This window comes from Asterias rubens, chromosome 7 (genome assembly GCF_902459465.1).
Source record: "Asterias rubens chromosome 7, eAstRub1.3, whole genome shotgun sequence".
In the NCBI taxonomy this organism is placed as follows: domain Eukaryota; kingdom Metazoa; phylum Echinodermata; class Asteroidea; order Forcipulatida; family Asteriidae; genus Asterias; species Asterias rubens.
The window spans coordinates 4,174,700-4,190,397 of record NC_047068.1 but is presented as its reverse complement, the minus strand read 5'-3'; the positions used below and the strand labels follow the sequence as shown (position 1 = coordinate 4,190,397).

Genomic DNA, 15,698 nt, shown 5'->3' with positions numbered 1-15,698 from the left:
AAAATGTTCTTACCAAAAGTTTGAAATCATACAGTGATAGTTTTTCATCTCTGCATCAAAAGCACATGAATAGACATCCAATATGTTGAAGGCACTCTGGGGGCTTTTCCAAGGTGTAATGAATGTTACAGGATTCAGATTGGTAGAGCTGACAAAAGAAGGCCTAAATAAAATCTTCATGTCTAGTTGGTACATGTGTGCCACACTGCTCTAGACTTGCAAAAATTGAGTAATATGCCTGTGATTTTTTTTCACAGAACCCAGTAAAGTACTGAGTATACACATTGGTGTAAAACAAACATAGGCCCTATGGGTCAAACCAAAATGAATCTTTCTCCCTGATGGAAATTAAACAAATATATTAACTTCATGTTTGTTAATAACGCAGAGATGGAAAATTATCTTTCTTTTGATGAGTGTTTGCTGAGGAACTTTTTGATGGTTTTCGATTCTTTGTTCATGTTGTTATTTATATAGGCTATGCAAGAGATACAATATACATGTTATACATCTATATCTGTATTTGATTTGTTACCGAATGCTTACATTTTTCCTAGTACAATTTTTGTTCTACATGTGCTACATTTATTGTGATTGTAGAAGTAAGCTTCTAGCCATGATTTAAGCCTGGTTCATACTTTAATGGAATGCGACATGTTTGACGTCGCAGGTTGATATATTGGCAGTGAATGTTCCGCAAGAGTTGAGCACATTTAAACATTTCGGTAAATTGTTCATTTTGAATCTGTGAAATGAAATGCGTTGCGCATTTTCACAAAGTATGATCCAGGTTTCACTCCGTCCAATCTTATTTTGTTCAATAAGTATTTAGAGAAGGGCAGGTTTTAACAAGAGCACATTTAGATTTTTGCTTGTGTACATATAATTATTTCCAAACTGGGTAGGTGTTTTGGGTAGGTCCCAGCAATACAGTTCAGGGATGGGATTCGCACCATGATAATTTTTATTTAGGGAGGTGTCTTCATTAGGCTCCACCCAGTTTTCAGGGTCGATTGTAGGTTTCTAACCAGTATATTTATACCAGGGTAGATTTATACCTTGGAAGATTCCATCTGGGTACATTTTAGGTGTCCCTAATGAGTCTCCACCCAGTCATTTATTTTTCTTCACAAAAGTGGATTTCAATCAATAAGAGTTCCGATGTCGGATTCCATTGGGGTAGGTTTCTACCCAGGTGGGTTTCCACCCAGGTAGGTTTCTACCCAGGTTGGTTTCTACCCAGGTTGGTTTCTACCCAGGTAGGTTTCTACCCAGGTAGGTTTCTACCCAGGTAGGTTTCTACCAAGGTAGGTTTCTACCCAGGTGGGTTTCCACCCAGGTAGGTTTCCACCCAGGTAGGTTTCTACCCAGGTAGGTTTCTACCAAGGTAGGTTTCTACCAAGGTAGGTTTCTACCAAGGTAGGTTTCTACCCAGGTAGGTTTCTACCCAGGTAGGTTTCTACCCAGGTAGGTTTCTACCCAGGTAGGTTTCTACCCAGGTTGGTTTCTACCCAGGTAGGTTTCTATCAAGGTAGGTTTCTACCAAGGTAGGTTTCTACCCAGGTTGGTTTCTACCCAGGTTGGTTTCTACCCAGGTAGGTTTCTACCAAGGTAGGTTTCTACCAAGGTAGGTTTCTACCAAGGTAGGTTTCTACCAAGGTTGGTTTCTACCTAGGTGGGTTTCTACCCAGGTTGGTTTCTACCAAGGTTGGTTTCTACCAAGGTTGGTTTCTACCAAGGTTGGTTTCTACCAAGGTTGGTTTCTACCTAGGTTGGTTTCTACCCAGGTTGGTTTCTACCTAGGTAGGTTTCTTCCAAGGTTGGTTTCTACCGAGGTTGGTTTCTACCAAGGTTGGTTTCTACCAAGGTTGGTTTCTACCAAGGTTGGTTTCTACCCAGGTTGGTTTCTACCCAGGTTGGTTTCTACCCAGGTTGGTTTCTACCTAGGTAGGTTTCTTCCAAGGTTGGTTTCTACCGAGGTTGGTTTCCACCAAGGTAGGTTTCCACCCAGGTAGGTTTCTACCAAGGTTGGTTTCTACCAAGGTTGGTTTCTACCCAGGTTGGTTTCTACCTAGGTAGGTTTCTACCAAGGTTGGTTTCTACCTAGGTTGGTTTCCTCCCAGGGTGGGTTTACACCCAGGTTTTTTTTGAGGGTATAGTTTTATTCCATCTGGGTAGGTCTCATTGGTAGGTCTCACAGTTAAGTTTTTACAAGGGTGTTTTTTCACCTGAGTGCCTTGCAATATTAAGTTATTGTCATAGAAATTCTTCCTATGTTATAAAGAATCAACATAGTTGTATTTTGACACATTCCTATTTCAAGTTTCAACCGTTGAAAGTATAAATTTCTTTTCAATATTATAAGAAATAATAAAGTGTTTCTGTTTTAAACAAAGATTTCTGATCAGTCTCAAAATTATTGTTAATTATTTTTAAATTACCTTTTGAAATACCAGGTTTCGTCTTTCTTGGGCCTTTGTACTGTGCCACAGCTATGTCAATTGAAATAGGAGATAAAAACTCAATTAAATTGTAGGAATGCTGTTTCAGGGTCTGATTTCATTACAATGCTAAAATGGAAATTAGTGCTTAAAATATTTCTGCTAAACAAGGGTAAGACGGATACCAGTGCTTCAAGTGAAGTAGTATTTTAGCTGGTAATCTTTTTGCTGGTAAGCATATTTTTGGTATGCTTAGCTAGCTTTTAAGCAGCTCTATGAAATTTGGGCCCTGATATTATGGAAGGTTGCCACTCCTTGTCAAATTGAGGATCGCTACTTGAATACTGCCTAACAAACTTATTTTGCTAAGCAAAAATTGAGTCGGACACCAACCAACAATGCAAACTAATGTAATTTGGGCTGGTAACCTTATTCTGCTAAGCAATACTATTCTGTGTTTGCTTACAGGCTTTATGAAATTTGGCTCTTGCTAAATTAATCACGTCAAACCAGCAGATGTGAGCGCCGTATAATTATGTATATTTTTAATAATGGGTTGTCGGTTTTTCTAAGTTATTTATGGACATATCAGTTCATGCGGGTTCTTTTGAAAGCTAACAGGAAAGCGGTCATCTAATATGATTTAGATTAATGATAATGGACTGCTTTTTGGAGAAAGCTCTCAAGCTATCAGCGTATCATGAAGCGTCATGTACCTTGCCTCAATCATTAGCCCTTTGTTTGCCAATCAATCAGTCAATCAATCAAAATCAATCAATTTATAAAGTGCTCAAAGGTTTGCTAAAAGGCGTCAAGAAAACTTGTAAACGCTCATTTAAAACTTGTGCTTTAATTTCGTTTTATATAGTTAACAGAATTGGGAAAGTGTAATGTCACAGTACAAATCATTATGGTGATACTGACAAGTTGTCTCACAATTGATCTTATTGCTTGTAAAATCAAGCCCAGAAGAAAGAAATAAGTCATTGATAGTAGGCCTCCTGAACCAAAGGGCTTTCGGAGTGTCCTGAATGTGTTGAAGGAGGATGTGTCCTTGCTGTAAGTTTATTCCAGAGTTTGGGTCCATATACTGAGAAGGCTCTATCGGCAAAAAATTATGTGGCTTGTATTTGGCACAACAAAATATGTTTAACTTGAGCTATTAGATCGAAGGTATCTCTTGGCAGAACCATTACAAACAGAGTATAATGTTCACATCTCGTCAGATTTACTAATAATTCAACATCACAGTTCAATTAGCGTCATCTCATTTTCATCATCTCCATAGAGTAAATTAATTCCTGGTCGAATGAAGTAGGCTACGTCAATTGCCGCATTATGTGTAAGCCATACCACCATGTATCATCATTAAGCCATATGTACTTCAGTGCTCTTTCTGTTTTGCTGGGGGAAGAACAAAAAAAGTGGTTTTTATATAAAAAAATAGTTGATCTGTTGTTTCAATCCTAGCAAAGTCTTTCTCAAAAGCTTGAAAGCCTAGAAAGCTCACTTTAAAGCCATTGGACACTTTCGGAACAGAATTTTTTTTTAAGTTCACAGATTTACAAACAACTTACAGGGTTTACAGAATGTATAAGTGAGTTGTGATACACGGAGTGTGGGCCTTGGACAATACTGTTTACCAAAAGTGTCAAATGGCTTTTAAAAAAAGTTGTTAACTGTAGTTATTGGTCTTCAAACTTGTTTTTATCAGATACTGTAAAATCATCCTGTCCAGTGTTGACCTTAATTACAAATGCGTGGGATATAACCTGTACTATTAAAAATGTATGTGTATTAAAAAAAGGGAAAAAAAGTAATAATAGCTGCTTCTTACATAGCGCTCATTTCTTTCACTCAGTGTTCAGTGACGCTCAAGGCACTTCATTACTCAGTATTTTTCTGCAAGGTATATGGGACCCTGTTTGAATTTATGAGACCTACTCCTTTTACATAGCACCATGTAATGGTTTACAAGGCTCTGTGGCGCAATACATACAGTATGTATACAGCCAATAAAACCAGGAGCACTTTCTCTACTCGATAACTGCACTGGGTTCTTTTACGTGCGTTGCACAACACACGGGACCACTGGCTTTACGTCTCATCGAAGGACGAAGCATCATGGTTAAGTGTCTTGCTTAAGGACACAGGTGTCACGTCTGGGACTCCAAACACTCTGCTGAACAGAAACACCAGAGTCTGATGCTCTTAGCCAGGTCCCTTTTTTGGCGTGATGAGAATCCATGGCAGAAATCATTAATGCTGTAGTACACGGGGGACCTGACAAAGATGGCGGCAGTATATGTAGGAGACAAGACTACAGAGGTAATTTATTCCTTGGTGTGATTTGGAAGCAAGAATTCCCCACCTTTCTTCTTATATTTTGTTCCAACGTTCCTCTGGTAAAGGGGCACTTCTATCTGTGAGGAAAATTTAAATTTGTATTCTATCTTTGGAAATGCACTGCAAAAGTACAGGGCACCAGGGCACTTGCTGTTGGTGCTTTGGGGTATTTCAAGGCCTGCACATACACCAAAACATGAGTGCTCAACTATATTATAAATGTACATAACATTATCGCAGTAACTTGCAACATAGAAAGTTTCCAAAAAGCACAACTTTTTGACTGGAGACTTCTCCAGAAACAAAAGCAATAAATAAATGAAAGCTTGTTATGAAAATCATAATTTAAAATTGAATGATATCAAATGTCTTTGAGTTAGTGGTTCGGAACATTTGCTGTCGGGTGAGAACAATTGATTGATGTCATGAGATGACGATTTGATTAATTTGATTGCGTTGGGCAGTAACTCAAGCATAATTCCTGAATGAAGTTGCTCTTTCCAAAAACTATTGCCTGTGTTTTATGAAGCTTAAAGGCACTGGACACTATTGGTGGTTGTCAAAGACCAGTATTCTGACTTGGTGTATCCCAACATAGATGCATAAAATAACAAACCTGTGAAAATTTGGACTCAATTGGTCATCAAAGTTGCAAGAGAATAATGAAAAAGACACCCTTGTTGCATTGTTTTGTGTGCTTTCAGATGCATAATAAAAGGCTTCGTTCTCAAAAATTATGTTAATTTAGAGGGAGTTGTTTCTCACAATGTTTTAAACTATCAACAACTCCCCATTGCTCATTACCAAGTAAGTTTCTATTGTGAGTAATTACCAATACTGTCCAGTGCCTTTAACGTATGAGATATAATACTTTGATTTAGTTTTAATTTCTCCACTGAAGTCTGACGTTACTTCTATTATTATTAATATATTACTTATCTCAACAATGCCAAGTACATATTAATTTGATGTAGGTGTCAGTTACCTGTTGAATAACCTTTCTTCTTTTTCTTTTCTTGTCATGAGGGGGTGGTTCAATTCCTCCCCCCCCCCCCCAGAAGCGATGGGTATACCTTGTAAAGAGTCACTGCATATCTCCTCACTTTGATGTGCGGCAGCGATAAACGTAAGTTCCCATGAGGTATGTTAATTTGTGTAGTTGTACATAGGCTTTTTCATTTGGACTTTAAAAACATATTGTAGTGCGACATTGGACTTAAGACATCCCTTGAATCCCTTGCATCCCTTGCATCCCTTGCATCCCTTGCATGGAGAAAAACCTGGGTGTGAGTTTTTTTATGCACATTAAAATTGCCATCCTGAACAATATTCCGGATGATTGTTTTCTTAAGGTTCTCATTTTTTAACCAAATTGGAAAAAACGAAATTCCCAACTGGAAAGCACTACGACTGGTAATTTCGTTTTGCAAAAGAAAAAAAGTTACAGGCTGGCTCAAATGCGGCGATTCACTGCAACATGTTTTGTTGTCACGACATCAGGGGTCGATTTAACAAAAAGTTAAGTCTAGTCCTAACTTAGGACTTGTCCTAGGAGATATTAGAAACGTATGGCTAGTCCTAAGTTAGGCTGAGTAACTCGTCCTAACTCTTTGTGAATTCCACCCCTGTACCCGGAGCTTGTGCCAGTTTTAACTTTGCTTGCTAACTTTACTTCATACAGGCTTGAGATTGTACTTTCAAGAGAAGGCCTTCGTCAAAGCTCATGGCATCTACCACTGAAATGGAAATGATGAATTCTGGAGAATCAAGAGAGATCAGCTTTGCACCTGAGAAGGATTTTAAAGGTAAGAAATGTTTTAATGCTTGGTACCTTTGAAAAGCAGTATTGTCTATGAAATGTTTCCCAACGGTAAGTTAGAAATATGTAGCACAAAATAAGAATGGTTTTCAAGCGATTTTTTTAGGACCTGAGTTGGCAAATATTGCCCCCATAATGATTGATTTGTGTACTGGCAAAAGTCTGCAGGCCAAATATTGTAAAACCGTTGAAGAGGGGCCCAAGTTTTGTGGCGCTTTCATTTGCAAAGTTTTGTGATGCTCTTAAGTTTGTGGTTCTCTTACTTCACAGTTTTTCAAGGACTCATTTTGTTGTGTCTGTTTTTTACTTTTGTCATCAGACTAAATACTTAAAATGTGTATTTTAAGTACTTGAATCAGTACTTTCCAGTTTTCCATTGGTGCAAGGGCGAAATATTAATTGTTCTGTATACCGACCCAACGAAAACGAATATCTATCAAATGCATTTTGGAAAATCATTTTGTAGTCGTCAAACTGACATTCGCTCCAGACTTTCGGCGATGCTCTCGAACACTTGACCACCTTTGAAATGAAATTTTCACAAGTTTTATTATATACATCTACATGTACATCTCCATTTACATAGGACTACAACAATCGAACAGTCAAATAAAACAAAGGTATATTTTGGTGTAAAACAAGTGTCTGATCGCCCTCTGGAAAAAACACATTGTGAACGAGCGCTGTCGTAGAATTGTTGATAAATTGGGGATAATTTTTACCTTTTTTCCGAAATTCACAGTCCCGCTGTCGACTGAAATCTCTGATGAGGCAGAAGCCCTCCTGAGGGCGCATGTTATTGGCAGATCATCGATCGACACCAAAAGTAAACATGATCAATGATAATGATACTGAACAAAATGTAACCATATTTAAAAGGAGGCTATTTTGTTTTGTTTTTGAATTTGTCTCACCATTAACAATCCAATAGATGGAAATTTGCATTGGGGATAAAGATAAACATGTATTTGTTTTGGTTTTTACCCAATACATACACCAAGTGTTAGCACTATATACTCAATACTTTCTAGAGCTCAGTGAAAATATGACAGGCATATTACCCAGGTGGGATTTGAACCCACAATCCAGTTTAAAGAAATTCTTTATACACTTGAAGTTAGTGGTTCAAAATATGTTATGAATGTTGAAGGGTGTTTAGGGTTTTAAAGAAAAAAGTATTTTAACTTGTTTTTTATTTTTGATATGCCAACTAAAGTGGATGCACAGAATATAGGTACGGTTTTGTCAATTATTTGAATTTTAAATTATTTAAATCAATCAGTCATTCAATATCCTTTCAGACGGGCATCTTTGAATGTTTCACAGATAAAGCGCGCCTTATAAGTGCTGTGATGTTATTATTATTTATATCCTATTTTTGCATAGAACCCTTGCATAAGACAAGTAGTGCTTAAATAGTGTCCTCACTGAGGTCCATAAAGATCTATTATTTGCTGAGAGTATGGGTTTGATTCCTGATCATGATGCTTGTGTTCTTGGGTAAGACTCAGAGAATTGCTTCTCATCATCCAGGAGTTATTACCTGTGAGGGTAGAAATTGAAACATATAAATGATTCGCAACCTGAGAGCCCATTTTGCTGCCGATGCTGCATACTCCTAAGGAGTTGAGATGGTTTTAGGAATGCTTGAGGTCCAATAAACATGGGGCAGTAATAGTGTAAGGCACTTTGATAATATGTTTATTTCATATTTCAGTTGATTATTATTACTATTAAACATTCTTCTGAAGACGATTCGAGCATACTGATCAAATTGTTTATTTGTTATAACCACCTGTTCTTTTTAGAACCAACACTACTCAAAAAGAGATATTCACTTCGTCTTACCACAAATCTCTCTTAGTAAAGCCTAGTTCGTACTTCCTGCGAATGCAAAGGTTGACGACACATGGCTGTTTTTGCTGAGAATGTTTCGCAGGAGTTGAGCCCACTTCAACAGGAAGAATGAACCGGGCTTAATACTTCCACCTATTAAAGTTTCAAATCCTACTTATTAAACTAATGTTATTTTTGACAGAGAAAAAGCAGCCAGGTACTTGGTGCTCGTACATCTTGCTGCTGTTCGCTCTATTTCTTGTAATCTGTACTTGTCCACTCACCATCTGGTTCTGCTTCAAAGTAAGTCTTTCCAGTCATGCAGGGGGTGTCGTGGCTGAGCGGATAAGAGCACCGAACTTAAGCTCTGGTGTTTCTGTTCGGCAGAGCGTGGGTTTGAATCCCGGTCATGACACTTGTGTCCCTGAGCAAGACACTTAACCATAATTGCTTCTCACCACCCAGGGGTAAATGGGTACCTGTGAGGGCAGAGATGGTTCTTGTGGTTGGCTTAGCTTAGTGCGCTACATATTTGGCGGCACAGGCTGTATACTCCCGAGGGAGCTGAGATGGTTTAAGGAATTATTTAAGTGACCGGGGGTAATAATCTGGAAGCGCTTTGAGACATGGTGTATAAAGCGCTATATAAAAAACAGATTATTATTATTATGCAACTTTAAATAGCTGATCAGCTGATTTTCTTTTTTACTTTTCAAAACAGTGCCGTACTTTTTACAATTAGAAAGTTGCATGTCTGTCTATCGAATAACTCATTTTTAAGTTGGATTTGAATAATATCTGTTACCATCACTGGCTAGTCATGAGCTCCAAAGAAGATCGGTGTATCACCTCTGCTGATGTTAAAAAGACAATGGACGTTATCATGGTTATTACTTAAACGAGTGAATTTCTCACTCAAATAATAAAAGACTTCAAGCCTGAAGCATTTTATTATGCATCTGAAGCAAACAAATTTGTGCAACAAGGGTGTTTTTCTTTCATTATTTTCGATGATCAAATGAGCCCAAATGGGTATCAAATTAAACAAACATTTTCTCATCATGGTAGTTGACTTTCTGTTTTCTTGGTTGATTGCAGACAGTCGCTGAGTATGAGAGAGCAATCATCTTCAGGATGGGCCGTCTACTTGGCGATGGACCTAAAGGACCTGGCTTGTTCTTCATTATCCCCTGTATTGATGATGTACAAGTCGTGGATCTCCGGACTCTGTCGTTTGATGTGCCACCTCAGGAGGTGAGTATTGTAGTGTGTCGTGGTTGAGCTGTCAAGCTCTGGTGTTTCTGATCAGCTGAGTGTGGGTTCAGGTCCTGGTCTTGATGGCAGGACTCCAGTCGTAGCATTTACTAAAAGTGGTTTATTCATTACCTATGACCTCATCATACAGCAAGGCTATGGTGGCCTATCAAAGCAATTCCATAGCGGGTAGGATCCAGGGATTGGTTCAGGGTGTCTGGACTTCTCACTTCTCTCTATGATTCTGTGGCCAGTTTCTTGATCATGGCTTCAGCTATTTTAATTCCAGCAGTTACACTTCTCTTCGCAATAAGTGTAAATCCCTTTTCACAAGTGAGACAAAGACCAAGGTCCCTTGTTAAGGTTGTGGGCGCCAGTTGTCTCTCCCAAAGATTGTTTGCGATTTCATAACAAACATTCACATTCATTTACTGGGATCAGATGCTCGTCAGTTGTTTTTTAAAACATATAGGCAGACGGCGCAAAAGTCAAAGCCTCCGTTATATAGGAAAGAAGCGTAGAATGTTAAGCAGAGCCGCGAAGCTGGGCTCAGATGTCTCAACTTCGAGACCACCAAGCTTGCTTAGATTCATTTCTGCCTTCGCTCTCATCAAGTTCCCACCCTCCATACTATTTTAATCAAATCAAAGCTCTCCTCAAATCTTTATATATACATGTAGATCCTTTCAAAAGACAGTGTGACTGTCACTGTGGACGCAGTGGTCTACTTCAGGGTTTCCAACCCTACCATGGCTATCATTAAAATAGAGAACTACACGAAGTCCACAGAACTCCTGGCCGCAACAACGCTGCGCAACGTTCTTGGAACCACGACCCTGGCTGAGATGTTGAGCCATCGTGAGGAGATCAGCAAGACTCTTCAGACACTCCTTGATGATGCGACGGATCCCTGGGGCGTCAAGGTGGAACGTGTGGAAATGTGAGTCAAAATATAGCTGGGAAAATGGAATTAATAGATGTTATATTTGCATCGGGATGAAGAATATTCATCTTGTTTTTACCCAAATACACCAATATGTGTCAGCACTGTATACTCAGTACTTTCTCGAGGTATGTGAAAAAAATCACAGGCATATTACTCTAAAAAAGAATTAGCTGTTGCAAACTGCTTACCAACCAAAAGGACATATGGTATAAATGCAAAAAATAGTTCATGGCCTGATGTTTTGACCCTAGTAGAGTCTTTCTCGGAGGCTAAATTTAACTATTTTTTGCTTTATTCAAACTATAGTCTTGAATGGTTCTCAGGGCACAACAACATTTACTTCCACCATCTGTAAAAAGGTTGTTGGTCAGGGCGCGTTTGGCTATAGCGGTCCACACGTATAGAACAAACTTCCTCCAGAAATCCGCCAGTCTGACTCGATCATGACATTAAAAAAACTGTTCAAGACTTAACTGTTCAGAGCTCACTTATTTGTAAATGGTAAATTCTTTTTGCTCAGCGCCTTGATCTAGTGTTTAGGATATGTGCGCTTTATAAGAACTCTGTACTATAGTTTATGTTATTATTGACTCCTTTTATGACTGTAGAAAATATTTAGTATTCAATAGTTTGTGGAAACCATTTTGTGTTTGCAGCAAGGATGTGCGTTTGCCACAGCAGATGCAGCGTGTAATGGCCGCTGAGGCTGAAGCCACCAGGGAGTCTAATGCCAAGGTAAAACTAAATTGCATTGATGTCTGCAGAATGGCATTCTCATTTTTAAGTGTTTTTTCCTTAAAACTGAAATGAAGCAAACAGCTGGGCAAATTTGCCTCAAGTTAATTTGACTCTGAAAATTTAGGGTTTTCCAGACCATTCGGTTTTCCTCTCTCTGGAAAAATATAGCACTTTTGATCTCTGGCTGTGCTGCGTGGTCATAATAGGTTGATGTTGCTGGCTGCCAAAGGCCCCTTGCATGCCTGCTTCTCGAACATGTGTAGCCACGTCCTTTGCAATTCAGCTCTTAGGTACGAGTAAGGATGATTAGCCTCCCAAATTATTATTATACGTAAGTTTTGTGTTTGTTCTCTCACTCTCTCTTGCTACAGGTGATTATAGCGCAGGGTGAGCAGAACGCCTCGTATGCCCTCAAGGAAGCAGCGGACATCATCTCCCAGAACCCTGTTGCCATCAAGATCCGCTACCTCCAGACTCTCAACACCATCTCCGCTGAGAAGAACTCCACCATCATCTTCCCGATGCCAATCGACATGTTATCTGCTATAATGGACAAGAAATAAAATGTATGTTCGGTTTTGTTGACGCTTTGATTACTCAGATTTGTATGGGAAAAAATTTGTTTTTGCATCAGGGGCAAATATCATAGAGCTGCTTTAGCACAAAATGTTGTAAAATAATGCTTACAAATTTTCTGCTGAGCAAAAACAAGCAGAGTACCAGTCATAGATTGTACATGAGAAATGGCATTTTGGCTGGTAGTCATGTACGGGTAAGCATAAATTTGTTGTGCTTAGCTACTTTTTGTGCTTTAATACTACAAATCTGGTAAGTGTGAGTTCAGTTTATGCTGGGAACAAGACCTAAATAATGCCTTTGCTTTTAAAACCAAATCAACATGATGAGTCTCTGTAGATATCAAAAAGAGCTAGGATTGATCTTAACATCTGGTCAATCTTTAGCTGCTAAGCAAAGTATGATGCCACAATAGAAAATGCACAGGCTATTTCATTTTTGACAACACTTTTTTAAGATCATACTTAGTGCTTTGTGAAATCGAGCCCCTGCTTTGAGTTATGATAAGGGACAAGATATTACTACATGCACATAGTGCTTTATCTATTTTACTTCAAAATTTTAAGGATTAGTATCACTTGCAGAATTTATCAAGGCCCAATTTCATAGAGCTGCTTAAGTGAAACATTCTGCTTAAACATAATTATTTGCTTAGTAGTAAAACCAGCAGGATACCAGCCACAGATAGTGCTTGTGATATGGTATTTTGTTTGGTAACTTTATTCTGGGAAGCACGATTATTTTGTGCTTAGCTACTTTTGGGTTAAAGCAGCTCAATGATTGGCCCCAGTACTTGTGCTTTAAATTTTCTGATAACTTTTGTTACATTACAGTTTTAGGCAAGTAGAAACTTCCATTTTCATTATATTTTTAAAAAGCATTACTGGTGCGACATAAGATTTTGATATTTTCCAGGTTGATGTTGATTGACTCACTGTGACATGTTTCCTGATTTAATAAATGTTAATTTGCATCGTGGACAAAGACTATTCATTTTAGTTTCTAACATTATACACTGATGTTAATCCAGAATTACCTTGTATGTCTGGCTCCAGTGATGTAGGAAATCTGACAACCAGCTAATTAAAAGAGAAAGATTTATGGGTTTGTCTTGGGCAGAAATTAGAGTGATTTAGGTTTGATGCAAGACATTAATGATACTCATTTAATTAGTCTCTGCTTCATGGAAAGATTAGGTTTCCAGTAACTATAGCCCCCACTCCCCCACCTGCCCTGAAATGCCATTGTTTGTTTTGTCTTGTTGGGTTTTTTTGTTTTTTTTTGGGGGGGGGGGTTGCACTTATCAAATTGACTTGAGTTGAATTGAGGGATTGATGTATTAATTGCATCCTATACAAAGGATAATTATTATTTTATTTTTTAAGCAGTAGCCTAAACAGAAGGGTTGGGACGGGGGTGGGGGTAGATGTCTGTAATGGTTTCATATAACGTGTCCAATGCAGAGAAGAGTACATCCATATAAGTTACACATCAAACAGCAATCTTTATTTATCCACCGACAGCAGACAATAACACTTTTTTTCGTGGTTGAGAACTGGGGTTGTTTTATTAAGTTAAGTAATAATGGCAATTTGCCACCTTAGAATAAATCGTGGAACCCCGTTTAGAACCTGGTATATTTTTTTGCAAAATTTAACTTTTTGGGGGTATGTTGTTGCTGTTGCTTTTGTTTTGGGTCCCCCCCCCCTTTTTTTTAATCTTTGGTTGTTATTATTACTACTACATGATAGTAATATTTGGTGAACTATAATGCACATTGTACAAAGGTGCATTGTCAGATGTTTCGAAAACCAAAACATATGAATTCATTTTATTTTAATACATTTTGTCCTTAGTTTGTGACAAATAACAATGTATGAAATTGTAATATTTGGTGACCAATGCTACGCATCCTACAGGCGCATCCGCCGATTAAAAAAAAAAAATATATATATATATATATATATATATCAAATAATAAACCACAAGGGAAACTGACTGGGAACATTTTTAAATGATTTTGGATTGAACAAAGAAAAATTGACTAGAGCGGGATTTGAACCAACGACCTCCGGTTTAACGTGCCGGCGCTCTACCAACTGAGCTATCTAGCCCTATGTTGGTGGTCTCCCAATTTTGTCAATATCTTTGTTCGTGGGTGCCTGTCAGAAGCCATTAAACCGCAAACTGCCGTGTAGCCAGGGATCACACCCGGGTAACGATACAACCTGGGAAGCGGCAGACAGGGGATCACCTTAAGGGGATGCGACTTTTTATATCAGATATCAAATAATAAACCACAAGGGAAACTGACTGGGAACATTTTTAAATGATTTTGGATTGAACAAAGAAAAATTGACTAGAGCGGGATTTGAACCAACGACCTCCGGTTTAACGTGCCGGCGCTCTACCAACTGAGCTATCTAGCCCTATGTTGGTGGTCTCCCAATTTTGTCAATATCTTTGTTCGTGGGTGCCTGTCAGAAGCCATTAAACCGCAAACTGCCGTGTAGCCAGGGATCACACCCGGGTAACGATACAACCTGGGAAGCGGCAGACAGGGGATCACCTTAAGGGGATGCGACTTTTTATATCAGATATCAAATAATAAACCACAAGGGAAACTGACTGGGAACATTTTTAAATGATTTTGGATTGAACAAAGAAAAATTGACTAGAGCGGGATTTGAACCAACGACCTCCGGTTTAACGTGCCGGCGCTCTACCAACTGAGCTATCTAGCCCTATGTTATATATATATATATAAATAAATACAAATTTAATTAGCTACATTTCTTCCAAAGTGTGTGCAAAACCACAATATATGAAACTGTAATAGCCTATCTCATTAATGTAAGTTTTTGAAGTTTGAAAGTTTTACAAAAGTTTTACAAAAATGTTTTTGCAAGAATAGAAATTTTCTTCCATGATGATCAAACATTATATATGTACTCTTACACACAGTCATGTACTCACAGTCATAAACTTCGTGCAAGGGAGTCGAAAACGAAGCCGTACGCGCATGCAGGCACGTGTATGCATGTGCCACGTGCAAAAGAACCAAAATTTTAAACATGTCAGTTAAAACATGGCTGTCACGAGAGATAGTCAGAGATAGTCAGTGAGATAGTGTGGAGATTCGGTAAAAAGTCTTTATCCACGACGAATCATTGATGTGGTTTTCGTTCAAAGTCTGAAATCAACTATATTTTTTGCCTTACAAATTGTTAGAATTATGGCAATTAGGTTCGTAAATTTGACTATATTTATTTTTGTTTTGTTTAATTTATATTTCTTTTTAATTGTATTTATTTAGTCAATGGATACTAAAATCAATCAAATGGGCGTTACTATTCGGACCTCTTGATGATAATTTTTTTCAGGAGATATTCTCCATCTATCACATCTTCAAGTAAAAAAATAAACAAGAACATGTGTCGGTTTTCGTTGTTCGTTTTTTAGTTGAAAGTAATTATTTTGGTTAGTATTTTGAAATAATATTTTTTTTTAAGATTTAGTAGAGGTAAACAAAAAGAGTCAACAAATACCTGAAATAAGTTGAATGTGTTTTAAATACCAGCTTGAACGAGCATCAAAACAAGTTGCTGAAAATAATTTTGAACATTTTCAATCAATATTTACATTTTAATAACAACAAATTTAATTATTTTGAACACTTTTCCCCAGTGCTTTTCAGAAAGATTCTCGAAAGGCCTTGTTTGGTCATCACACAGAATTATTC

The 15,698-nt window shown here is 38.0% G+C and overlaps 1 protein-coding gene across 2 annotated transcripts; it reads left to right on the top strand.

The window, feature by feature from the left end:
* The first annotated feature begins 5,847 nt into the window (after positions 1–5,847).
* LOC117292592 (stomatin-4-like) lies at positions 5,848–13,926 on the top strand. Of its 2 annotated transcripts, none has more exons than XM_033774702.1 (7): positions 5,848–5,913; positions 6,469–6,592; positions 8,645–8,745; positions 9,541–9,696; positions 10,377–10,636; positions 11,299–11,377; positions 11,752–13,926. In XM_033774702.1, the coding sequence occupies exons 2-7, from the start codon at positions 6,511–6,513 to the stop codon at positions 11,941–11,943; spliced, it is 870 nt and encodes a 289-aa protein (XP_033630593.1). In that variant the 5' UTR covers positions 5,848–5,913; positions 6,469–6,510; the 3' UTR covers positions 11,944–13,926. The 2 variants fall into 2 exon arrangements, with proteins under 2 accessions (XP_033630593.1, XP_033630592.1); XM_033774701.1 differs by lacking the exon at positions 5,848–5,913 and adding an exon at positions 5,997–6,073.
* Positions 13,927–15,698: the final 1,772 nt, after the last annotated feature.

Bases quoted from the DNA above. Each gene is read 5' to 3' on its own strand.
- LOC117292592 (XM_033774702.1), top strand. From the start codon at position 6,511: ATGGCATCTACCACTGAAATGGAAATGATGAATTCTGGAGAATCAAGA. The intron at 9,697-10,376 runs GTGAGTATTGTA...ATATACATGTAG, and splicing joins TTGATGTGCCACCTCAGGAG to ATCCTTTCAAAAGACAGTGT. The intron at 11,378-11,751 runs GTAAAACTAAAT...CTCTTGCTACAG, and splicing joins CCAGGGAGTCTAATGCCAAG to GTGATTATAGCGCAGGGTGA.